At 32.5% G+C, this 27,953-nt stretch overlaps 4 protein-coding genes across 12 annotated transcripts in view; 2 read left to right on the forward strand and 2 right to left on the reverse strand.

The window, feature by feature from the left end:
• Positions 1-27,953, reverse strand: part of LOC128891815 (uncharacterized) — a 168,423-nt gene that overhangs the window by 36,780 nt on the left and 103,690 nt on the right. The gene's annotated exons all lie outside the window — the stretch shown is intronic.
• Positions 574-20,270, forward strand: LOC128891817 (uncharacterized). Of its 9 annotated transcripts, none has more exons than XM_054151646.1 (3): positions 5,043-5,175; positions 13,353-13,576; positions 17,778-20,270. In XM_054151646.1, exons 2-3 carry the CDS (start codon positions 13,497-13,499, stop codon positions 18,118-18,120), a joined length of 423 nt encoding a protein of 140 aa, XP_054007621.1. In that variant the 5' UTR covers positions 5,043-5,175; positions 13,353-13,496; the 3' UTR covers positions 18,121-20,270. The 9 variants fall into 9 exon arrangements, with proteins under 9 accessions (XP_054007622.1, XP_054007623.1, XP_054007621.1 ...); XM_054151640.1 differs by lacking the exon at positions 5,043-5,175 and adding an exon at positions 11,228-11,569; XM_054151642.1 differs by lacking the exon at positions 5,043-5,175 and adding an exon at positions 11,228-11,489 and having other exon boundaries at positions 13,290-13,576.
• Positions 20,302-24,397, reverse strand: LOC128891806 (endoplasmic reticulum mannosyl-oligosaccharide 1,2-alpha-mannosidase). The gene is made up of 11 exons (XM_054151625.1): positions 23,655-24,397; positions 23,359-23,526; positions 23,113-23,269; positions 22,849-23,034; positions 22,622-22,770; positions 22,348-22,536; positions 22,078-22,265; positions 21,848-21,974; positions 21,594-21,758; positions 21,365-21,514; positions 20,302-21,286 (listed from the first exon to the last, which is right to left on the reverse strand). Exons 1-11 carry the CDS (start codon positions 23,751-23,753, stop codon positions 21,068-21,070), a joined length of 1,797 nt encoding a protein of 598 aa, XP_054007600.1. The 5' UTR covers positions 23,754-24,397; the 3' UTR covers positions 20,302-21,067.
• On the forward strand, positions 25,315-27,676 carry LOC128891807 (signal recognition particle subunit SRP68). Its single transcript, XM_054151627.1, has 3 exons — positions 25,315-25,474; positions 25,818-26,155; positions 26,220-27,676. Exons 1-3 carry the CDS (start codon positions 25,378-25,380, stop codon positions 27,513-27,515), a joined length of 1,731 nt encoding a protein of 576 aa, XP_054007602.1. The 5' UTR covers positions 25,315-25,377; the 3' UTR covers positions 27,516-27,676.

Here is a 27,953-nt window from a genome sequence, read left to right on the forward strand (position 1 = left end):
AAATAACATTCTTGATATATATACATATATATATATATATATACTTTCGCTAAAAAATGTAATACGATTTGGATACAAAATTACTAGATATTATAAGCTTTGTGAACGTTTACAAGTTCTAAATGAATTTCGACACATGACTGTTTACATCAAATATTCATTTGTAATACGATGCTTTCTTTCCAGGAAATATACGTTTGGAATACAAATATTAAATTTTTAAGCAATGTCCTATATATAATTCTTTACTTAGTTTACTTCTTAGTTTTATTTTTAAGTTGATTTTTTGAAAAAGGTAGTATCGTCTTTTGACATTTAGATAGTTTCTTATATGATATGTATATAGGAAAAAGGTGGGTTGTGTTTCCAGGTAGTAGTGATTATATTTGGATTCGTTACGAAAGCATACAGTCTTTGATACGAGTTAATAATATATTTTATAGAAGTATTCCGATATTTGAAGTTTGAATATGAAGAACTTGCGAGAATCGACTGTATTCGTAGCCCCCTGGTGGTGACTTTAAGAAACGTTATCGCAACTCATTACGAGGGTTTCGTAGACGGACGCTTGTCAAGTTGTCATAAACCGCAGTTGCTCGTGAACCATCGAAGAGCAAGGGAGGGTTAGGTTTATTCTGTACATTGTTATCCTTGTGCATTAACGTTTCGGGCACAATTAAAACCACGTTCTTCGTTTACACATTCCATCACAACAATGCACGTTATTAATTTATTTTGTTTTTGTTTTTCTTTTTATGCTTCGAAAAGACATTAATTTAGTTTCTTCTTTCGCTTCAAAACGATTCGTGTAAATGATCGTGTTTTAAGAACATATTAAACAAAAATACTCGGTTTCTACGAAAGAAATTGTTCGCATCGTTCTCACGAGTGACTTGACATTTTGGACCATGTGTTACGATGAAAGAAGAGTCGTATAAAGTGAAAAGTCCCGCAAAACGTCCTTTCAGTAGAAACTAAAAATTGTAAGCTTGAAAGTGTGTAAAATCCTTGAATGGCGAATGTGTAGTGAGAGACAAATATGCATGATCTAATAAGAGGAAATAAGGAGGTGGCCGCGCGTGGAATGTGATGAGAAATCACGAAGACGTCAACGACTAACTTTCAGGATCATCGGCTGCTGTCGCTGCTACAAGTTGTAGCCTATAACTTCCTTTTTTGTCATGTGACAGCCGAGACACGATGAAGGACGGGATGATTACCACGCGGGCTGATGTTTACGCAGAAGAAATGCCCGGCACGTCTGACAGGTAAGCCAGAATCATTAAAGTCGATCGATTTATGTTACTCTTAGAAAAAATAGTAAAGCATTCAAAATAAACGTTCAGCCAGGGCCGGCGTGACCTTTTGCGGGGCCGGGTTCAAAAATGTTGCGGGGCCTGAATACACATTCAAATCCTACGCTTAAATTTTACAACGAGGAATTATTTATTTACAAATGCTATATATTTTTTATAAGATGAATATTAAATAATAATACTTTGATGATTGTTGTCACCCCTTTCAATTTAATCATCGCTACTAAAAAAATGTCTTGCATCTCAGCAAAAATTGCTTCCATTTGTTAATGGTATCATCAGTCTGTAAAAAGTTAATCAAAATCGGTACCTTTTAATTGAGTAATTTTCGTAGACCGCGGGGCCTTTTAAAACGCGGGGCCGGGTTCCGGCGAACGCGCTGAACCTGCCTTGCGCCGGCCCTGCGTTCAGCAATAATATTGTAAACATCGTGTATATCAGGTTGTCCCAAAAGTTTCTTCCGTGACTTGCGCTCAGTTATTTTGTGTGCTAATGTTTACATAAATAGACAACCTGATTTCTTAGATGTTAATATTGTAACAGCAGTGGAGCAAAATGAATCGTAAGCAATTCAATAACGTAACAATAGACATAAAATATAGCGAATGCATTACTTATTAATGAAATGGAAGAAACTTTTGGGACAACCTAATACATTTTCGTCTATCGTACTGTTAGCGATTGAAAATAGCGCACGAAAGAAAACAAAATTCTCGTACATTTCAAAATCAACTTTTGACAGTATAAAAAATTTGAAAATGATCCAGAAGTGAAGATATATATATATATATATATATATATATATATATATATATATAAAATATTTATCCCATTTTATCCCATATATATTTCTTTAAATTTATAGTTTACGATTTCAACTAGCGTTTACCATTAAAGTGAGTTATTGAAATCTGCGTGGAAATCAGTGTTTGATATCGCGCTCTATCGAATTTTAATATCTTGTGTCAGACGCTTTGAGGTATCGTGTAACTTCCATGAAGGTAAAGAAGTATGTAATTTAATATATCATCTTTGAAGGTAAACGAAATGAATATGTACCTGCACCGAGTAAATACGCCATTCTGCAGTGGTATTCTAAATTTAATATAAATTATTTATGCTTGTATTTTAAATTACAAGCATATTTTTTATATTTTTTTCTCTAGGGTATCTGTCTTGTGGAGGTACCTACGGAATATTAATTGAGTCGATAGAGATTGAGTCGATATTCGTTGTATTTGCAAAGAAAATATGCCTTTTACGTAAATGATAAATAAATTGATAAATCACGTTCACCTTTGAAATACATTCGTCTTTACGGATTTTGGATAATAAAAGTTCATTAAGAAAACATCGTGAAACATTGAAATTACAAGCGAATAAAATTTATTCGTAATTTCTCAAATATATTTTGTTATATTAATATTCACACAGGTTGCTTTTACCAATGCATAATTTCTATTCCAAACTGACGCATACAAACTTAATTATTTGAAAGATTATATTTAATAAATAATAATAAATATTTCAACCCCGATAATTTTATCGTTTGTGCACGTTTGTATTATAAATCTACAAAAGTTTATATATATATTCGTAATTCGTTTAGAAAGACTTTTCGGAAGGTATTGGCGCGGTAGGTTTTATTTTTTTTGTTCCATGTCCATACTGCTTTAAAACCGGTTTCATGTTAGGTGGGTTATGTGTGTATTAAAGGATGGAGTAAGTCAAACTGAGAAGAAGTGACGTGCACTTCGATGAAGTCTAAACTTACCATCCATAAAAACATCGATATTAGGCGCAACGATACCGTATTTATAAACAGACGAGTAATTAATCTATTATCGTTTGCGCGTATAAAGTCCGAGTCACATGCTACTCCTGAATAATTTTGTTTCCTTATAAAATTCATTATTGCATATATTCATTAAATGTTAAAAATTCTGTAAATATTTTGTTGAAACTATAATCAATTGTTAATGGAAAGCTGTATAACCATATACTGAGAGAAAAGAGAGTACATTGACGATAGTAAAAATACATCCGGTCCTCAATATATTAAGCAATGGGAAGGTTATACGTCAACAAGAAGAAGGGTGCATCGGTTAAGCCCAATATGCATTCATATCGTAAAGCAAATAGTTTTAATCATTAAATTCCATTGATAGAGTATTATGTTACGTAAACTGGCAATACTTTGATAACATCGTTAGCTAATTTATATGAAACTTAGTATTTTATTATTTTAATAATTAGTAGATCATTAATAATCATAAGTTTCGCTTTTTCTAATAATGACGTTTTAATTTGTTAAAAATTAATTTGTGGATGCTTTGAGTGAACTTTTGAAAGGGTGCAAATTAGTTTTCATTGTTTGTGCGAAAAATAAAGCTACAACGATCGACGTTACGTATAACTATAATCATCATTCTTTTTCATTTTAAGAGTACGTACACTTCGCGATACAAATCGTGTATGTGTCTTATATATGCTCGAGTACCCTATGCTGGACAACTTTGTTTGATAAACCAATTATCTTTCTATTACATAATGACTGCTTTATTGTCTGTTCCTTATGTCCGCAGCACAATGCATTCGCTACTTTCACAATTCTTACTTCCGAGATAAGCGTACGTGCTTCAAAAGTTTTGAATATGATTTTCGAAACTGTTTGGATACCTCATATACAGTAGGAGCAGAATGTATTCGTACACCGATTAATTTCCTAAAAAACTTTTGTGTGAAATTGTAGTTTGTTAATTATTTTTTTTTTAAATCAATGCTATTTTACATATTCTCGGAAGTCTCTAAGATAGATATAGTCCAAACAACATTTACTAGTTAATATAATTTGTGAAATTAACGAAAAAATGCGAAAAGTGGGTAAAAGTATAAAAGCAATAAGTATTTGTACGATTCTTATGACGAACCATTTATAATAGAGTTTGTAACGTAAACACATTAGTTTATTGCTCCGTACCAATTAGAAAACATCAAATTTCCAGTAAAGTACTTTTAAAAAAGGTTCTAATAGAGGAATGGAAAAAGATCCCACTTCGAATAACTAATAATTTATTTAATTTAGTGCTTAGAAAAGTTACAATAATTATAAAATCAAAAGGAAATCCTACGAAGGAAGTATTATATACTTGTAAATTAATGTAAATTTCTTTTTTTTTTAAAGAAGTTTTAAAAATTAAACAGTTGTACGAATACTTATTGCTTCAACATTTCTATCGATTAATTCCTTTTTCTTGTTAATTTCGCAACTCACATAAATAGCTATTTTTATATCTAATTATAATATCTAAAATAAGTTAATAAATTACAATTTTACATAGCCTTTTTAGAAATTGATCGGCGTACGAATACTTTCTACATCCACTGTACGTGTTTGAAAAGTTTTGGATATGGTTTTCGAAACTGTTTGGATACCTCATGTACATACATATATAACATGATAAAACTGTAATTATAGTTGATAAAATTTCATAACACGAAACTCTATCGTTATCAATAGTTTTACTTTCATGGAACATTGGGAAATAGACTCGAAGAATAACGTTGCTTGTAAAATTACTAAAGATATTTGTTACGATATCATTTGACCGGTGACCGCTGTTCGACCGGCAAGTTTCGTCTCTCCTCACCTGCCCCCCCTCTGGTGTACGTTTCGCTTGTCTGTTGCCAGTCTTTCGTGTGCTGCGTGCCCGTCGCTCGTTCGAGTCGAGATGTTGTCCAATTTCGGTCATTTGTGAACATAAACAACCGTAATCGAGGGTGTTCGTTTAAACTATCAATTAGCTGATTGTGAAATAATGCGTTTTAGGAATCCATTGCCACAGCGTGGCTCCTACAAGTAAGTTCAGGATACCCATTTGCCGGATTTCGAGGTTAAGAATTCTTTTCCCACCCCTGTATTCTTCGCGGCGAATTTCAGTTCTCTCGTTCTCGTATTTCAACCGTTACCGATTTCATCGCGTACTCGAGGCATTTACGGATTCTGTTGTTTTCACGGTGATGTTTTACGACGAGTTATTTGCATATCATTTTCATTATTTCGCGAGACTTCTCTTCTTCTTTTTCCAAAGTGGTACTTCTCAAACTTCCTTTTTAATGAATTTTTAATGGACTTCCTGAAGTAAAATTAAATTATGATTTCTTTCGTTATACAGTCAGTCTCACAAATATTCGTACCCTCTGATTCTATTAAGAAACTTCGATTGATTGTTCTCTAATCATATGAGCCTATTTCGATGTAAATTGCCCAATTTTATGAAAACTATATCAAGATTTTATAGTTTTAACACATGTTCTTACGTGACATACAGATTTCCATGTGAATGCTTTCAATCTATATTAAAATGCAATTTAGGAACTTGGTGAAACTTTGATATGTTATAAAAACTGACGTTATAGACGAATGATATACATTATTTAAAGAGACTTCACAAAAATTAGAAAACAAATGTATCCCTGCATAACGAAAAATGTTATTTTTGTATAAACAAATGAAATAAAATAAGTATCATTTTCATGCAGCAATACGTGGCAACACCGTAACGTTGTAAGACGCTTGGTACATCAAATAATGAAAAAAAAAATCACTTTTAAACGATTCTTTTTTCAATTAAAATTTAAGCGATTCTGAACAGATGTGTGCAAACAGAATTGAATTTGTAGCACTGAAAGTGATAAAGGAATTTTTTTATCGCAAAAAAGTTCGACGACACGATAGAAGTAAAAAAAAAACTCGATAAAACTGTAAAAAAATATAAGGAAACACAAGTGACAACTTCCTCGAAGAGAAAACAATCGCAGTTAAAATTGCAGGAGACCGGAGCCGAGGTTAAAAATTTGTATTTTCCGCTCGATTATCGACATAAGTGTTATCTAATCGTATTTCTTTTTATCAAAATCGATTAAAACACTGGCTTTGGTAATTGGCTGTAACCAATGCAAGCGCGTTTCCGGACTTCCGGAAAGACTGTCATTGTTTTCTTTTCGAGCAAGTTGTCAGTTATGTTTCCTTATATTCTTTACAGTTTTATCGAGTTTTTTTTTTTTTTTTTTTTTCTTTTCTCGTGTCGTTAAACTTTTTTGTGAGAAAAAAATTCCTTTACCACTTTCAGTGCTCTAAATTCAATTCTGTTTGCACATATCTGTTCAGAATCGCTTACATTTTAATTATATAAAAAATATATATGTTTAAGTGTTTTTTTTTCATTTGTTGATGTTCCAAGTCTCCTAAAACGTTACGGTGTTGCCACGTATTACTATATAAAAATGATACTTATTTTATTTAATTTGTTTAGAAAAAAATAACATTTTTCGTTATGCAGGGATACATTTGTTTTCTAATCTTTGTAATTTTGGGACTGCCTAAAACTGTGGTAACTAATGGTAACTCACATCGAGCGTTTGTGTATAATATTGATATTGTTTGAAGTTACTGTTTTCAATTCAAAACGAGCGTTTATTTTTATTTTTTTTTTTTACCATGTCGAAAGCCATGAATTATCGATGGAGAGGAAAAATTGTGAGCCATAAAAATTATTTATGTTCGGAGTATATTGAAACAGAAAGACATGACGGACTAGCGTCAATTACGTTGGTAAAATGTCACAAATGTTTACTGATTAATAGTATTCAGTTTCTCGCTATGTTGTCACGTTTTCACTTCAAATGGGATTCTGATTTCGATAATAACGTGAATCTCACATATTTTCTTTTTTCATAAACAATCTGTTAAGTAGGAAACATTATTTTGCTTATTGGCTTTTCAGATACTTAATCTACTAGTTTATAAATTTATAGATTATTCTTGCTACTTTTTTAATACTATTTCTCTATTTGAATTAACGTGATATCATGTTTTCCATTTAGCTATATGTAAATTTGTTGTACATAGTAACTGTTATAACTTTCGAACGGGTTAGTAAAACGACACGAAATTTTTCGAGGGACCTTGGGGCAGTTGTTAAAATAATCTAGAATTTTTTAAATAAATACTCTCCCAAACATCCTTAAATTAATTTACAAGTGTCATTTTTCTTTGTTATTCCGTTATGCGGAGAGTTGTGGGTCTCCACCAAACACGTTCGCAGACACCCAAGATTCCGAGGATCTCAGTTTGAGAAATACTGCTTTAGAGAATGCGTATACTTTAGTAATGAGTTAAACGTATTTGATATCCAATTTAGTAGTTGAATGATAAAATTAACTCGTTAAGTGAAATGGCCTTCGCTGTAGCAACGAGGTAAGTGGCTTTCAATTACAATAACGAAAATTCGTTGGAATGATCACGAAGTATTTATTTTTCACTCACTTTATATTCGCGCACTTTTTAATGTATTATAATACGCACGCTGTGGCTCGATTTTGAAATACCTTTGTTCAAAGAATAACTGTTCCGTGGCTCTGATATATAAATATACATTGGTATAAAAAACCGGTTTCCCCATGACACCACCGTGGGTCCTTGTACGCATCTTCAGATTCATAGAGTTCGTAGATTAGTCTTTACACTTACAGACGCTAATAATAGAATTTTCTCTTATGCAATTTCTGAAAAGTGATACTAATCCGACCCTGTGGTTTTATGAAACTTTCATTCGGCGAACATTCTTTTTAAGTTGCCCTCAATAAGATCCTTTTACTTGACAGATATTGTTGTGCCGTATCGAGTTCTGAGATACGAAGTAGATTCAAACACTGATGATCTAGGTACGAATATTCGCTTAAAAATTTCCTGTATAGTCCGTACTATCATTCCTGTAGCTTTCTCTAAATGAAGTAGTACTTCGTGAATTTTTTTTTTTTTTTTTTCTTTGCTTGTATAACTTCTTTAGGTAGAAATTTCAGTAAACATAGTATCCTACCGTCTTGTAGTACAGTGGTTCCCGATCTGGGGCCCGCAAACGTGTTAGTGGAATGAAACTCTAAAAAGAAAAAAGGAGGCATGTTACGTTCTCATTAAAAACACACATTAAAAAGTTTTCTGCCGCCAGTCGTTAAAATATCAAAAAAGAATCTGTAAGCTAAAAAATGTATAGGTTTGTAACGATTAAAGTTTTCGATACATTATTTGTTACTTTACATTCTACATTCGTTAAAAGTAATTAAGCAACGGCGATATTTTTATTTTCCGTTTAAAGTGAAGCAAATTTTAATACTTTTAATGAAAAGCTTAAGTTGTATGTAATAGGGTTAAACGGTTTCACAAATATACGATCGAATGCACTAATTAACTTTCATATTTGCTTTTGTTGATTACTTTAGTAAACAACGTGGAAGAAGTTTATATAAAAAAGAAAATACGAAGTTATTTAAATTGAATACAAGTATTAAAACAGAAATAAATTTGATCAAAAACTAGGTTTAAAATATGCTACAATAATCACAGTTTAATTAATTAATATTTGAGAAACACTGTTCTAGTTATTATTGTTGTTCATAAAAAATATTATGAGAAATTCGTCACGTAAAAGCGTACGTAAAATATTTTACACTTCGTACTATTTTTTAATTCTAAATTCCTGTGGCTTTCTAAATTTTGACCTTTCCACTGTTCGTTTGTCATTTACAATAATTGTTTAATTAATGGGCAGTTTCATGTTTTGCATGTCGACCAAATGATAATGTTTTAAATGATAATGTATTATATTAAAGTTTTACCCTTTCGCATATTGATTAGGCAACAACGTTATTTTTCGACATCTTAGCTGTCAATAAATTTTTATTTAACACGTTGATCGCATATCACCCATGTATAGGTGAGGAACTAATACAATTAATCTTGTTCAAATGTCATTCTGTAATTAAGTAAAAACAACAAAATTCGTGATAAATTAAAAACTTGACATTAGAAACAAGCTTATAATTATAAATTTTGTTCATTTAAATGTAATGACAAAGATTTTCGATTAATTAAAATTTCATATACAGTGGTTGTAGTATGTATTCGTACACCGATCAGTTTCCCAAAAAACTTTTGTGTGACATTGTAGTTTCTTAATTATTTTTTTTTAAATCAATGCTATTTTACATATTCTCGGAATATAATTTGTGAAATTAACGGAAAAATGCGAAAAGTGGGTAAAAGTATAGAAGCAATAAGTATTTGTACGATTCTTATGACGAACCATTTACAGTAGAGTTTGTAATGTAAACACATTAGTTTATTGCTCCGTGTCAATTAGAAAATATCAAATTTCCAGTAAAGTACTTTTCAAAATGGCTCTGATAGAGGAATTGAAGAAGATCCCACTTTGAATAACTAATAATTTAGTTAATTTAATGCTTCGAAAAGTTACAATAATTATAAAATCAAAAGGAAATCCCAAGAAAGAAGTATTATATACTTGTAAATTAATGTAAATTTCTTTTTTTTTTAATGAAGTTTTAAAAATTAAACAGTTGCGCGAATACTTATTGCTTCAACATTTCTGTCGATTAATTCCTTTTTCTTCTTAATTTCGCAACTTACACAAATAACTATTTTTTTTGGTAATCTATCTATGCTAGAGATTTCCGAGAATATGTAGAATGTCATTGTTTATAAAAAATAAGTTAACAAATTACAAGTTTACATAGTTTTTTTGGAAATTGATCGGTGTACGAATACTTTCTACACTCACTGTACATTTGTCTCCGATTGTACCTCACATACATCCTTAAGGCCTCATACCACAGTGCGCGCGCGGTAAGTGGGTGTATTTTTAATCATTTTTTTTCGAGCAAACGATGAATGCTTTTTTTTTTCATTGATACTTCTACCCAATATATACATAAATAAGACACTACACAAATTTTCTTATCCAAATATTACGAATGGTTTGCGGTGTACGCCGCTACACTCTGACGAAGTTGCTGCTTGGTGGTTGACAGCGATTAAGCTATACGGTTCATCTGAAGAAAAAAAAATATATATATATATATATATATATATATATTTATAAACTAGACATATAGGTTTACAGCACCACGTAGGAATTTCTTTATAAAGGGTCCCCTTCTATTTAATTTTTATTTATAAAGAATGAAAATTGTCTGTGAAAATGGGAAATAAAATTCACTGGTCGGCCATTTTTTTTTTCTAGATATCGAAATTTCCCTACGTGATGCTATAAACCTACATGTATAGTCCATAAATATATATATATATTTTTTTTCTTCAGATGATGAAGACCGTATAGCTTAATCGCTGTCAACAACCAAGCAGCAACTTCGTCAGAGTGTGGCGGCGTACACCGCAAACTATTCGTAATATTTGGATAAGAAAATTTTCCTAGTGTCTTATTTATGTATATATTGGATAGAAGTATCAATGAAAAAAAAAAAAACATTCATCGTTTGCTCGAAAAAAAATGATTAAAAATACACCTACTTATCGCGCGCGCACTGTGGTATGGGGCCTTAAAACATACCTAAAATGTCATCAAAAGTTGAACAAAAATTAAATAAATTCATCTGTGTAAAGAAAATTCTAAAAAACACAATATTTTGCCTCTTTAACACGTTGGCTGCGAAGCTAAAACTCGTAAAAATTTCAATAAAGTTAAAATTTTGTCTAGAAACTATTAAAAATTGGATAGTTTAACATCTGTCATAGTATTTAATTTTTGAACGTCGTGAAATTTACGAATCCTGTCCAGATTTATTTTCATTACTGTCTCATCTTTGAAATTAATTTTATTAGTTCCTTAATGACAAGGCCTGTCACCCATTTCTGGGTGACGTAGCGACCAACGTGTTAAAGTGGTCTCCCCCTTTAACATGGGGAAAGTGGTAGAGCTAGCAATCCATGGTGTATGTACAGTCGATTCTGGCTATCCGCGTGTTAAAAGAGGGGGCGACTTTCCCTATGGATCCGCCCCTACGGCCACGTGAAACTGCACGCGGGTTGGGAGAGTAGCTTGAGAGTTAGATCGTGCAGTTCGACGCCGATTGCCGTCCGTTGCACAAGTTTCTCGTTTATTGCTACGAAGTTCTATTTCAGTTTGGTGTATAATGGAAATAATACGATTTTCCTCAATTTTCGTGAAATAATCATCGACAGTGACAAGTGATCGTGTAAATATACAATTTAATACGCGGTGATAAATTTTATTCAAATAGCATGGATTTTCAAACGACGAATACGCGAGACTGAAGTTCATCAAAGTCCACGATGTATAATTATTTATTCTTATGTTCTTCTTATCGAATCTTTTACGTTTTCTTCTGTTGACAGATAAATATCGTTCATTGCGGTACGGAACCTTTACAGATAATATAGACAGTTGGTTTTTTTATTAAATATGAAAAGGTTGTAATTTGTTAGTTTGCCAAGAATATTATTGATGACTTGCTAACAACATAATGACATAGTTTGTGCTCGCGACGTTTCGCTGATATGTGTATAATTACGTTCGTTTATTTAAATTTAATTTATATTTTCGAAACAACTGTTTGCAAATAAATGATATTAGAATTATGGTATCTGACTTTGATCTTGAGATGACTATATTTGTCATCGAGTCAATATAATCACGTAGAAATAAAGTCTGATACTACATATTTGATGATTCTTGTTGATTATTTACATGTAACCTGCATTGTAGAAAGTGATAATTTACAACAGGATTGAAAATTGATAAAAAATTGTTTATTTTAATGAAAATCGTTTTATTAAAAGTTTTCGCTAGAGTTTAATTATGCTTCGTTCCTTTTTTCATATTTTCCTCTTATTTCAACGTAATCTTTTTTATAACGCTATTAAATAAATAAGCGCGGCTACGAAGTTTCATCGAATATAAATTAAGGAATTACTTGGATAAATTGCATTACACCGTGTCTTACGTATGTATGTGTTCCGTTTCTTTCAACGTGTTTTTTTTTCGCCCAGCTCTGTTAATTATTTCGTTGTTAACGCTTGAACATCGTATTGCATGCAATTGTAGATGACACGATTCTTTTTTTTTTTGTCTGTACCTTCAATGTACGATTGAATACACGAACGGGTGCACGGTGCACGCACGTTTTATTTCACACAATCAAGTAGATTTCAATGAACAATGCATGTATTTTAATCGATAGAAGCTGTGGTCACGTTATTGGTCTTGATTAGCTCAAAGAATGTTAGTATCGTTAAGTTCCGTTCACTCGTTTTGCAAAGGCATTACTTTCAACGAAGTAGTCAACTAACGGTAAATCAAAGTGCTTGTTTCCAAATCGTTTTAAATTCATATTCAATCAAAAAATTACGTTTCTACGGTATAACGCTTCCTGTAGTGTTACAGAACATATATATATATCCCTGTTTGTAATAATTAAATGTTTAATGTTTATTGATAATTGTAATAATAAATGTTGATAACTATACGACTTTTTTTCAACGTCACTTAAGTTCAATCGAAGTTTATAAGATATGAATCAAATGTAATATATTGTCACAAAAAAGTTCGAAATTATTGAGACCTTGCTGTGATATTCTGTGAGTATTCTTCTCAAAATTTAATATTGGATCAATAAATTCACAGTATAGATTTTACACAGTATCGTTTTATTACTTGATGTTTGTAAAGCTTGTTTACGAAGTAGAAATTAAAATTAAATTGATACGGTGTACAATAACATTTCAATCATACGATAGCCGAATAATTTATTTTCAGTAGTTTGATTGCTTCGTTGGTCTATGTTTATTTTTATATAATTTACTACGGTCATTCCTTAATAAGAATAATATACTTGGTACTAGTTGCAGTTACTAATAATAACCTTCTTCATACCAAGAATATATTTTTAGAAACAATAAGAAAACCGTACTTTCTCAGTTTTGTATTTATCGAATTCAAAACATTATGGTAAAGAGCTTTACGATTGGCGAATAATAGGTTCAGAAAATTGTTGATAATACAAACTTTGTGGCTGCAATTTTGAAGAGATCTTGCGTTCTTTCCATCGAAGAACAAAAGAGTTTGTTGTTTCTAGCTTAATGTATGAAAACTATGTAAATGCGAAATATGTGATAAGTGATGTGTGAACTTCGAACAGACCAGGAGGACGACGGTGGCGTATGATTCGCAGCACGGAAGGAGAAGGATAAACGATTTGAAAGATGAATTTCGAAGCAAGGAATTGTAGCACGATGCCACGACCGTAATTGCTCGAAAGCGATATAACCACAATTCCCACGAAATGGCCAGGCAAATCTCGTTTTCCTCCACTCTGACGTCGGAAGAAATGAGTAGAATGCAACCTTGTATGAAAGCTAGGTGGTATGTCTTCTTCCTAACACTTTCTACAGAGAACTTTTCGTGTGTATGTGTGTGTGTAACGTTCGAAAGAATTCCAACGAAAACGTATTCGGTTTCAAACCACCATAAACCGAAGGAATGTGTCTAAACTTTCCTTGACGGCGCACAGTGGAGCGACGCTGTATAAATGTTGGACATTGGAGCAAAAAATAAACATACAAATTTTAAAACCTAAATACATTTTAATGAATGTTTAAACCTTTGACAATTTACGTTTCATAGTATTATTACGTTTTGCTTCACTATTTACCTCATGACATCTGAAATTAGTTACGTTGATCTATTTATCTTTTCTTTCATTTACATTGCAATTCCTGTATTATATGACTTTACCAAAAGAATGTGTGCAATATCTAATATCGGGATTGTAATAATTGTAAAATAAACAGAAAGATGATTTAAATGTACAACAGAACTTTGTTACGTTTCATTGTAGAAGTTATAAATGTTTCTTAAATTTGGACAAAGAAGCAACTAAAAGCAAAGACTACGTGAACGGCTACAGTCTACATACATAACATAAATGTTTTATTCGATTATAAAAATCGTCTAAATTCGCCAAGACAAAACTTTGCACCATTTGTTTTTAGGAAGTATGTAGACTGTAGCCGTTCACGTAGTCTTTGCTTTTAGTTGCTTCTTTGTCCAAATTTAAGAAACATTTATAACTTCTACAATGAAACGTAACAAAGTTCTGTTGTACATTTAAATCATCTTTCTGTTTATTTTACAATTATTACAATCCCGATATTAGATATTGCACACATTCTTTTGGTAAAGTCATATAATACAGGAATTGCAATGTAAATGAAAGAAAAGATAAATAGATCAACGTAACTAATTTCAGATGTCATGAGGTAAATAGTGAAGCAAAACGTAATAATACTATGAAACGTAAATTGTCAAAGGTTTAAACATTCATTAAAATGTATTTAGGTTTTAAAATTTGTATGTTTATTTTTTGCCTCAATGTCCAACATTTATACAGCGTCGCTCCACTGTGCGGCGTACTCAATTCTAAATACAGTGACTAACTTTAATATTTGGATAATTGACAATTTTCACTTTGTCGCTTCACGATATAGTGGAGAAAAATGCAAACCTAAATCTCTTAAAGAATAATTTGTGTAAAAGCGCAATGAATATAGGGATTTACAATACGTTTAAGGTTTATCAGAAGAATGACCCCAAACATAAAGCTCGTATTGTACAAGACTTTATAAGATTTTATGAAAAGACTTCGTAAAAAATTTTGTCTCATCATCTCCTATAACCTGATATTATTTAATAATTGATTTAACGAATTTCTCATTTAACATTTCTCTGAGCGCATGTCTCGAGGACCGTGTACATATACATACGTCATTCGGCGTCAATAAGGTTAATAAATGACGCAGATAGCCTCTTATTTGTTCGAGATGAAATACAATTTTATTCCGTAATTGAAATTCTAATTCTTATTCAACGAGTCCCGTATAAAAAGTCATAGTTCATTGCTTACGCAACAGTTCTCTTTAGATAAGAAATTTGCTCTTCTCTGATTACTCGGTGGTGTACTATGTCTCAATGAGACCGAAGACAAGGTGAAGTGCGGAGGCCTCGTTTGAAGACAAACACTTTTTAAATTAATTTCATTTTATTGAAAAAAAAAAAACAAATGAACTGCATAGCATAAGAGAACAAAATGTTTTTAACTATTTCCACGTTAGGAAAAGTTGATATTAGTCAATTTTGACTACTATTTGTCTCAAATAACGTTAATATAATTTATAACGAAATGTTCACTGTCAATCGTACATTTCAATCTTATTTTTTACTGAAACGGAAGTTTGCTTTTCGATCTCTTAGAGTTGTAACGAATTTATAATCTTTATTTGCAATTTAGATTATTGATAACAAATAAATTTCGATCGCTATAGCAATAAAAAATTCTTCATAATATAGATAATTGTTAAATTTCTAAAATTTCATAAACAAACAACGAACAACAAACAAATTTACGTTAATTTATAAATAATTAATACCTCGTGGGATTTCTTTTTGATTTTATAATTACTGCAACCCTTCTAGGCTGTAATTAACTGAATGTCGATGTCACTCGGGGTGAGATTTTCTTCCACTACTGTATTACAGCATTTTTTAAGACTTCTTTACTAGAAATTTGATGTTTTCTAATTTGTACGAAGCAATAAACTGATGTGCTTATGTTACAAACTCTACTGTAAATGATTCGTCATAAGAATCGTACAAATACTTTCGCATTCTTTTTGTTAATTTCACAAATTATATTAACTAGTAAATGTTGTTTGAACTATATCCATTTTAGAGACTTCCGAGAATATGTAAAATATCATTGATTACAAAAGAAGAAGTTAAGAAACTACGATTTCACGCAAAAGTTTTTTGGGAAATTGATCGATGTACGAATACATTCTACGCTCACTGTATGATCTTCAATCGTTTAAGATGATTTTCATGTTTTATACAAAAAAAAAAAGTCCATCGAATCGATAGATGTACGATTTTAAGCGACAGTCACTGTACATCGGTTCACTCTTCGTACGGTAGTGATTGGTACGGTCGCGAGACAGTCATAAAACAGCTATAAAACACAAATTGTAATGCATTTGACACGGTTCAGTCGGAAAGATATTTATATCTAACGTACTTTGAGCATAATAATTTGTTCAAGTTCATTATGACGAAGGTACGGGTAAGACTAACTTGAGTTGAATAGCAAAGAGACCAGGGTCAACTGCGTGACGAGCCTGAATAACAGAACGGCAGTTGACCAGATCAACGGAGCGACGTGTAGCTTGAATTTAACTTGTAGAAGCTATTACTACTGTATTTTTAAGCTTTTCTGTATAATGTTACAGAGTAAATGGCCACTGGCCTTTGCTCTGATTACCAGCCTCGTAAGTCTCAATTCTTTTTCTGTGTCTGTGAAAAGAAGAAACATACATGTCGGATTCCGTAACCTCCTCCTTTTCGAAGTCGGTTAAAAATATAAATTTTCATAACCATCCACATTCACGTAACAACGTAATCTAAACGTCGATAGAAAATTATTAACCTTTCAACTACCAGTATATTTAGAGAGAGTCTTCAATTTAAAAGAGGATATTCTACTAAATGTATATTAATCTAGACTAGTATTAATTTCTACAGACTGTTACCAGGTATATCAAGAGTCTTATCTGTTAAAAAAATTAGAAATTCATAATTAACGAAATATTTCTTTCTATTTTATTACTCTTGCTACAGACAAAAAGTATTTCCGTTCTTTTAGTACAAGAAAGATCTTACTTTTATCGGATGAAGAGTTAAAAACATCTTAAGTACTTTATTATTCAAAGTGTATTCATGAAGGTTTATAGATACGTATAGTGAATCCTTTATAAAAGATGCGTGGTGATTCGCGCCATGTACATCGATTAGGGATTCCGTTGACGTCCAACAAGGAATGTTTTCGAAGTATTCCGCTCCGGATTTTTTTGAAACTTTTCATATGTATAAAACATCGACAAATAAACGACACATTTGAATGTATCTCGAAAAATTAAAAAAAAAAAAAAAAAAGCGTTGAAAATTGTCGGGTTTACAACTGTTTAAAGTTTCGTGCCACCTATTTTTTTAATAAATTGTAACTGTTTAACTAGCCGAGGGATTAAAATGACCTTTCGCGGGCTGAAGACATAAAAAGTATCGAATAAAAATAATTTCAGTTTATGCAAAAATTTGCTCTGTTAATAAATATGAGCCTGTTTTTATGCCACCGACACTTTAAAAAATTTGAAAAAGTATGAAAATTAGTCTCATTTGTCCTCCTTATGGAGGAACTTTCAAACAGATGCAGAGATTTGAATTAGTTGACTGAAAATTAATTTAAGCGATCACTGATCGAAGTGTAACCAAAGTGTTGACTTTAGCTAAAAAATAACGGCGACCAATCAGTATCAGGTAACGTTATTTCGCGACAAGAAAACATTACGAATAAATAAAACTGCGTTGGAAAACAGTTCTAGTGGACCCTACGCGTTAACGTAAAAAGAGTTTTAAAAGTTTTCTCTCAAGAACCGTGCCTTCTATGTGTAGTTTGGAAAACACTATCGCAGTGAGTTCCTTACAGATATTAATTTTTGTCTTTTTTTTTTTTCAGTGTCATAATGTCGAGTGATTCTCCATCACCCCTGCAGACCTCTATACCTCTGGTAGACTACGATGTACCAGATGAAGCTCGTTCTGGAAAAGTTACACCGACCACACCTACCATTCCGGTGACGACTAAACTTTTGAATAACGACACCACCGACACTGAGACGATCGAGAATGCAGTACCGATCGCGCAGACCGTTCTACCGGTACCAGAGCCACGACCGAAGATCGAGAGGAACGGAATCGATTCGGAAACAAAGAAGTCGGTCACTCAACCCGATGACGATTCCTGCGTCGTGGACTGTATATACTTTACGCAGCAGTGCTGCGAATGCATGATACTTTAACGGTCAAAAATCACCACGTGTCGTGAGATCATGCGTGACTGTAAAGAAAATTAGAACCGTCGTTTGTTGAACACCTCTCGTGTTCTCGTTCTTAAACGACCAATAACTGTCCTTAGATAAAACGATTACGGTTACGATTATATTTCGTCGTAATCCGTAAACTATTTAACAACGTGACGAAACCACTGATCATTCCTTCGTTTTTTTTTTGTTTTTTTTTTTTTTCGGGAAGCCGAAGATCTGAAATTTAACTCTAATACTGAATCAAGAGTAAGATGATTTTTATGATAAGATGATTATTTATTAGATAAAATTTATAAAGTACATATATTGCGATATTTTGTATAATTAATATGTACACTAGGTTTTTTGGAAGCTTCGGTGAAATCATTCACAACGCAGAAGTATTTGTTTATCAGTTACAATAGTATACTTAAATACGACGTGAAATTAATAGTTATTTACGAAATAGTATGACTATTATCGTTCGGTACTAATTACCTATCTCATTAGTTTATGAGATCTAAGATTACTGACCCTGCTTAATACCTTGAACTGCTGAATTTGATTTCCAGTTGTGTGTTTTATTTAACTCTAGATACGTGGTTTATCCACGTAATATAATTTCTTGAACAAAATAGTATGGTAAAAAGATTACAATGAAGTCTAGAACCATTCACTGAAAACGATGAATCTCATTTTATAAAGAGTTCTGCATGATAATTTCATAATTTGCCATGCATTCCTATTTTCAAATAGTGATACTAAACTTAGTTCTTAAGTGCTTGTACGCATTATACCAAACAAAGCATTCAAAGTTGTAATTTATACGAAATTGCTTCTTAATGCATCTTGATCCTTTGTTTTTAAGTAAAAACTATGCAATGCAACAAATTTTTGTGTGTATGCATAATACATGTTGCGATACATACAAATTTGTTAACATAGATACAGTTCTTCGATAAAGATTATTAGAAAATTGTAAAACTATAATGTTAACTTCCTTCGAAAAGACTGCTCAAGTGCCGTAAATGTATGTAAATTTAAAGATATCAAGTATCATTTTTTGATGATATTAAAAGTTTCTTATAAAACGAACATTCACATAGATTGAGTATCGTTTCCAAATGTAAAATTTTACATTTATGAATAATATAGAATTTATACATTATATTATATATATAAAGCTTGCAATTTAAAGGAATAAATTAAAAAAAGTATTTATGACGCAATATATAATCGAAACCATTATATGTTAAAGAAAATTGTGTAAATGAAAAGACCTTTGAAGTATATTCTTGATATACATTAACAAAAAATGTATATTACAAATAGTTTTTTAAACATGTACAAATTAAAAAGGCACTGCCATGACGTTTCAAAATCCATGTCAATTATATAAGAAATTTTACAAGTTAATGACTTTTATATAAAGCCCTATTTTTATAAACAATCAAGGAAGATAGAAAAATATCAAATGCTTGCATCAGATTCTTTGAGACGAATATATACTTTGTATAACATCCTGTAAAATATACATGTAATTGTTAGCATTTAACGACAAACTTAATACAATTAATTAAATTTCAAGAAGTTATATGATTCAATAGCAATATAGGACATCAAAATTTGTGTGTTAAATAGTTTCGACTTTCATTATATGATACTACTATATACTAATAGAAAACAAATTTTAATGCTTACTCTCTTTGCATAGAGTGAGTGATTACTTTGATGATATTCGTTTAATAACATCTATGCTATGTTTGTTGTATATAAATGTGTATCTTTCACGACTAAATAATGATAGTTATATACTGTCTCAATACCTATTTACAAATTAAACAGTTATATATTTTGTGATACATTTTTATAATACATAACACACCCAGTATTTTAATTTATTAATTGCTTTTGTCTATCATAATACTATCAATGATAGACAATTAAACATTTTTTGTTAATATTTTATACAAATATGTGCAATAAATAAGGACTAAATTCTAATGAGAAATAATTGTGAAAACTATTACAAATATCTAGCGATAGTTATACTAATTCAAAAAGTATATTCGCAAAATATTGCAGCATAAGTATGATATACAACGTTTTATTGTGAATATTTCTATAATAAATACAGGAAAATGAGAGGACGATCTATTTTAAAATTTACAAATCTGATAATAAATTAATTGGTTTTTTATTCTCACGTATTATGTTCATGTACCTCAGAGAAGTCGCAACTTATTTTATTATGGATATGCGATATTATGAAAATATATCTCAGCTACATTAATTAAATATTACAACACCTATTAATACAAAAAAATGAATATGATTCAGGTTTGACTAGGATCTTTGAAAATAGTTTTTTAAGTAACTTCGTTTCAAGGTTACAGTAATTTTTAAACTGATATGTATACAATCTTCTACTTTTTAAAAGGAATTGGTATGTATATTAGGCTACAAATAAATCAAAAAAAGATAGAAGTATAAAACGCAACAGATAAATTACTTTTCTATTTTACAGCATTATACTCGACGATTTTGATACACTTTTCACAAATTTGATCTACAATACGGTATATATTAATTGTATCAATTTATTTGCCACGGGATCAACTATAATAATCACTTAAAAATATACATTTCTAAATTAGAAAACGAGTAAAAAAATTGATTATAATTAATTGCTAGCACTGTGAATAAATTCTGTACCTCTTTCGTTAATATTAATAGCCATATATTACATATATGCTAATAGCAATGAACAGTTTTTCCAACAAAATTAGAATATCTGCACTCTAGAACCCAAAAGACCCAATAAAAGACTGTTTCAATCCAACTAATTTGTTATAACCGTATGCCGTTATGGTATCTATCGACTGGCCTCAAAAGATATTTAATAGCTCACTAACAGTGCAGATATTGTAACAAGCATATCGGGTTACGATTCATATACGGGTAATGGATGTCCTTCGGAATTAAATATCCATCTATCCAGATCTACTAACTGCCTTGTATCATCGAATAATAAATACAAGTATTTTAAAGTTTCAGCAAACCAAAAACTTTCTGTTAAGTCTTGTTGTCGGGTATTCTGAACATTTCGTACATTACCAATACTCGTGTAACCTTTCTCCACTTTTGTATAATTTTCAAAGGCCTGTTGCATTAAAATATACATTAATAGGACTATAACGGTGTATGCGTATTTAAAGAAAAGTATTTCTTAATTACTTACTTGAAATATTTGCCATCCCCAGTCTTGAAATGTTTTATTTCCAGTAAAATACCACATATAAAACAGACTTTCGATGAATTCTGGCCTTAATAGATTATGCGCGTCATTCATTTTTACATACATATCCAATGATTTCTCTCCTTCCACATTCTATGTAAAATGTTGTCTCTTATATGATTATACAAGAATTACAATGATTTTCACACAAAGCTTTAATTATTTTAATTACCTGGATATTAAAGTAGGTAATTTCGGGCGCTAGAAATGTCGGTTGAATTGCATACGTCTGATAACAAGTCTTAACGATTTCGTTTGCAAGATCCATATGATCGGACGGCAAGCCATGATGCGCACCTAAAGCTAATGTGCCGCCTAAGTAACATGTAAGATGGTCCTATGAGATAAACATTAAAATTATAAATGCTATTATACTTAATACCGGTACGATTACTTGTATCAAAATGCTTATATCTCGTTACTTGCCATTTTTGGTCTTATTTCTTTATTTGCTCCAACTAGTTCCGCGATAAAAATATATTTATTGTTCGCTGTTCGCTTCACAAGGTGTTTTTGGGTTCCAGAAATGCCTAACAGATAATCGTCTCGCAAACTGAAAGCATTTATATTAAAGTACATTACCACAAATTCGTAACTCATCAAGTAAACAAAACAAGCTTTTGCGCTTCGATGATCAGAAATCAAAAGGTACTAACTAATTAATGGTCTTCCCAGTTTGAAGCCACTGTTTCAATAGATATTCGTAATAACTATCGCCACGTGCGCCAAGCGTAATTGTTGCATACTCTCTAAACTGTCCAGTGTTAGCGTTAATGAAAATGGGTACTAAACCGTCGTATTTCTCTAACTGATGTACATGTTCTGAGACTTTTGCTACTGCTTCCTGAAGAATAATAATTACAAACCCTTCTACGTATGATACAGATGATATGCAATACCTGATGCTAAAGGACAATTATAATTACCTCGTATTTAGGTTCACCTGTACTACGACTAAGATCTCGAAATTCTAATTGAATAGAAGTGATTTCGCTAGTGCTACTATCGGGACCCCACTTAGGACTATGTGCAGTTTTGGTGCCAAGATTGACATCAGAGTAAGGGACACCAGATGAAGTAGAAAATGCTGGCATCATACGATCCCCTAATTGTGCCTATGATTTTGAATAAAACATAAATTTTGTATTTAAAATTTTCCGAATAACAATATTATCTAAAATATGCAAAGGAATAACTTACAGCTTTATTTAGAAAAATCTTATCTCCGGAAAGATGATATGCCGATAACAGACCCCCTAATACCCTTATTGTAACTTCAAATAAATTAACATCCCTATTTAGAGTAAACACTAAACTCTTATCGACCCATGCTTTGGCTTCTGAAAATTCTGCAAGTAGAAAACAACATCGTTAACTTTGCAAATGTTTACAAATATACAGTAGCATAATCAGACTTTCAAGTATACCATTATTTAATCCCATTATATACATAGTGTCAAGGGAATCGACTATTGTGAGTCCTAAACCAAACCAATCAGAATGTTTTCTGGATATTGGCTTTACATTGTCATGGCCCCAAGCATATTCTTTGTATCCATTCCATGAGTGCTTAAATGCAGCAACTATGGCTCTTTGCCTACTATTCTGTGGACCTAAAATTAAATAAGTATATTATTACGATTGAATTGAGTTTATACTTTTAAAGGAATAATAATTTGGTATGATGTTACCATTGAATTTAATTGGGTTTGGTCTGGGTTGAGGTGGCTCTCCAATTTGATCATCGTCCACTTGGTTTATTTCTGGTTGGAACTCAGGTTCCTCTATAACCTCCCCACCATCCTTATGTTCTTGATTTACATTATCTACTACTATATCTTCTATTGCCTATAAATATCATACTTTTAAAAGATTATGAAATATACAAAACATCTCATTTAAAAGTATTTGGTTAATTTATAATTTATCCATCATACCTTTGCATACTTAAAAGTATCTTGTACTACCTCTATGTTATTGTAGTCGTTTTCATCTAAAACTCCATTTTTATTATCGCCAGGCAACAGATAAAATATAACTAATATAATCGTAATGACTACAAAGTAAAGGATATTTCTTTGAAACCTCGATAACTGGTTCCATTGCTAAAAAAGATGAACCATATTGGTTTCAATCGCACACTTGAATACACGGATTCTATTTTCCATTAGGTAAACATAAATGGGAAATGAAAATATTCGGAAAATTTCAACACAATACTACAAGATTTTACCCTCCAAAGACTGCGTGATGTTCCTCGCGCAAATGTTGCACTTTCTTGGATATTTAAACTAATATAATCCGTTTTCCCTAGATCCTTCGGTGGAAACATATTTTGTTCGAGGTTAAGTTGTTCTGAAGGATGCGATAACGAGGGCCAGAGCACGTCGAGAGACGATAATGCCACTTGTGAACATTAATTGCGATCCTCCTCATTTATGTAATCCAAATAAAACATTCTTGCTGTTAATTATACTCCTTTCGAGACACCAGACAAGGCAAAATTTAAACTGTAGCTATTCCGCGAATCATTCGTATTGTGGTGTAAATATCTGATATCACAAATCACACTGTTGGCAATCCGTCTCAGAATTTCACTTATGCTGAATCGAGATGGCAATGCCTGTTGTTCGCTCGTATTCACGCGCAAGCACAGGTTCGTAAATGTGCATAATTTGTTAGTAAAACATTACTCCTGATAATGTTATCCATAAACAGATGATACGACAGGAGCTATCGATTTGCGTTGAATAGTTAAAGTATAGAATGTTTGTTTACATACTTATGTCGGAACTGTATTTTCTGCGGGCAGGTAAGAAGACGTGAAAAGATACAAAATAAACGAAATAAGAAATTTCTACCTTATTACTATAACGGAAATTGTTATTATATTGCGAGATGTAAACTAATTCAAGCTGAAGTGTGATGTGGTACATATATAAACTGATTCTATTGTACACTTTTGTACAAGCATTTTATTTACAGGCGAGATCTTTTCAGAGACTCATTTTACAGATCATTATACGACGAAAATCAAAAGTAATAAATTTGCATTTGTGTTATCTACTTATAATCTGGTAACCAACATCAGCGCCCACTGTTTATAAACAGCGTTCGTTTACCCCATTCGCTTCCTCTTTTTATTTACCTTTTATTTCTACAGGGTGTCCCAAAAATGTTGTAACACCTTGAAATGGGTGGTTTGGGAGGTGATTTGAAACAACTTTTTCCTTTACAAAAATGTCGGATGGGGCTTCGTTAAGGAGATATTAAGAGAAAACCCCGACCAATCAGAGCGCGCGTATACCGTTGGAGCGCCCGCGGGAGCGAAGGCTATGAACTAAGCAGCCGCGTCAATGTCCTTCGATGCACGTCGAGTCGCTTGTTCGCGTACAAGCGCGGCCGCTTAGCTTGTAGCCTTCGCTACCGCGGCCGCTCCAACGGTATCCGCGCACTCTGATTGGTCAGTGTTTTCCTTTAATATCTCTTCAACGAAGCCTTGGACAACATTTTCGCTAAGGAAAAAGTTGTTTCAAATCACCTCCTGAACCACTATTTTCAAGGTCTTACAACATCTTTGGGACACCCTGTATTTAATTTTCATTTCAATCCTTTTTACTTTCCTTTCACTTTCTACTTATTTGTTCTTAATTAATTATGAATTATTTATCCTTATAATAAATAATTAAGAAGGTAAATTCATAAACAACTTTTGATTCATATTTTGAATGTTTTCAATATTATTGCATTTCATTACTACATATAAATAGTAAGACTATAAAAGTTATCATACCGCTATAACATGTTCAAATTAACCGCCATATCAGCGTTTATGACAGAAAAACACCGTGAAACTATAGTGAACTATAGTTACTGATAGTTACTTTGCGATTGTCGGGTTCGCGGCAATAAAGCTTGTTGAAGCTTGTGGTGAAAATTGGATACGTGGTTACGCGATGATGGTGGCCGAAGAGAAACTTACGGAGACGTTAAAAGAAAATCAAGTTAATGATGCTACGGTACCGAAGGGTCAGAAGACGTATTCACTGGAAAGTATCCTTTTCCAACGCAATATCCGCGCGCGTCGATACTTCTATCAATGCCATATGTCATTTCCTAACCTCTATTTGACATATCGTTTACTTACTAATCGAATGCATTATCGTTCGCATATGCTATAAGAAAATATATTTACATAAATATACGGCCATTTTTAATACCATAAAAACTTTTCCTCTGTAATGTATAACAATTTTTATTTACGTTTGTGCTGCTATTGACATTGTTTGCTATGGTGGATCAGCACAATTTATTATAAACAACCATTGGCATTTTACACTTTTCTTTTAGGTATTTAAGAGTTATATAATTATATGATTACTTAACGATCAAACAGTTTTAAAAATAATAAAAGAGGCACAGCAGCAACATGGTTTAAGGCATGGAGATTATCAGCGGTACCGTGGGTACTGCACAAGGAGATTGAGACGTCTACGTAAGGTTTTAAAGGTTCCACAGGGAGACAGACGTCATTTCAAGAGAAGAGACATAATGCCCTCGATGGTTAGCGATGATAAATTCCTACAAGTTCCATTGATAATGGCAGAACGTGCATGGAGTTATGCAATGCAATTACGTCAAGAATCTAATACAGAGCCAAGAAAGAAATTCCATTTGATATCTAGGCTAAGGAAAGCCGCTACATATTCCCTACAGTTACAAGAATTAATAGAGGTAAGTAAAAATTAACTACTACACTCACATTTTACAGATTTTTTATTGTAAACAATTTTTACAGAATGTCAATTGCAATGCGAGAACCAAACTAGAAGCTCAAGCATACGTGGCTTGGGTACATGGTTCCTTACATTTTGAATTACAATTATGGAAGAAAGCTGTGGAGAATCTAAAAAAGGCTCAGGTAGTATATGGAAAACTGGCGTCCGCATTACCAGAATCTGAACAAATAATATACAATGCACGCGTCGAGGAGCTTGCTCCTAGCCTTAGATATTGTGCCTATAACATCGGAGATACCACTGCCATAGATGACTTAATGCAAATGAGGGGTCAGCTGAGTGGTGAACTGTTAGCCAGTTTAGATTCACTGATAGCACAAACACGGGAAAAGCAGGCAAATACTGAAGAAGTAATCTGGCGTGGAAAGTCGTGCGGTGTGGTACCGCCACGAGCAGCAGGTCTCTTGATTGCTGACTCCAGATTAAACCAAACGTTAGAAAAAGCAGCTACGAATCAAGCTAAAATTGATTTGCTGGAAGCGCATCTGATAGATTGTAAAGACGCAATTTCAACCGTACGAGATTTTTTTAAAACCGAGCTTAAGAACAAAGATAACGATAAGCTCACACCGCCGCAACATTTAATCACTTACCTACAGTATATCAGGCTATCACGCACCCTCGAAAGGAACCTGGTCTTGATCAAAGTGGCGGAAGAATCTGCTAAGGCAAAGCCGCAGGATATCGTGAGACTGTACGAAGCAGCTCTCCACAATCTTGTTGAAATCTCGCAGCTGCAAGACGACGAGGAATTCGTACGAGAGCAGGAAGCTAAGACGAAGGCCTATAGAGCCTTTAGATGTTACTATATGGCTCAGTCACTGGCAAACCTTCATCGATGGCGAGAAGCAATGGCTCTGTATCAGAGGTCTGCACAACATGTAAAAGACGCGGTTGAGTTTGAGAAAATTCTTCCAGAATCATTGAGGGAGGCTCTCAATAACCTGAAGACTTCTATAGAAGTTGCCAAGTATTCAGCGCATGCGCACAGTGTATTAGAAGAGGGACAAGAAGAGGAACCTGGAACTAATAAGTACACCAAAACGAAGAAACCTCTATTTGAACGTCTACACGAGTACAGAGAGGATCCTGCGCTTCTTACGAAGCAACCTAATGTCTATAAATTACCACCGTCTACGCAACCAATTCCTTGCAAGCCATTATTCTTTGACCTGGCCTTCAATATGGTTGAGTTTCCAGATTTGAGCGAAAAACTCGGTGATCAGGCTAAGGAGGGAAGCCAGGCTGGTCTTACAGGATTCGTTAAAGGTTTATGGGGTTGGGGAAACAAATAAAACAAGGATATTGTAATGATAAGGCACTGGACTCTGGATATTATCGCATGTGTTGCGATAATGTATTTTTACCGGTACTCAAACGAGTCGATGAAATTCAAATTTTCACTTGTACCATCAGCAATATTGAATAACGGAAATAAAGAGATATTATTAATATACATTGCATTGAATTTGATTTCAACCAAGCGGTTTACAACAGTAATTTGTCTCGATTATTTTCTATATTGTTATTTTCTTTTAAAACATTGTTCCAAATCCTTCGCCCAAATTCCAAAGTCATGATACGCGTTAAAATGTGGTTCATGCCACCTCTTCGCATGTCATGTTCTTCTGATACCAGAAGTAAAATTCTGTCCAAATTTCGATACGTACCATGAATTTCTCGTGCCACCTCTCCGCGTATCATGTTCTCCTGATACCAGGAGTAAAATTCTG

This window comes from Hylaeus anthracinus, unplaced genomic scaffold (genome assembly GCF_026225885.1).
Source record: "Hylaeus anthracinus isolate JK02 unplaced genomic scaffold, UHH_iyHylAnth1.0_haploid 12002, whole genome shotgun sequence".
In the NCBI taxonomy this organism is placed as follows: Eukaryota; Metazoa; Arthropoda; class Insecta; order Hymenoptera; family Colletidae; genus Hylaeus; species Hylaeus anthracinus.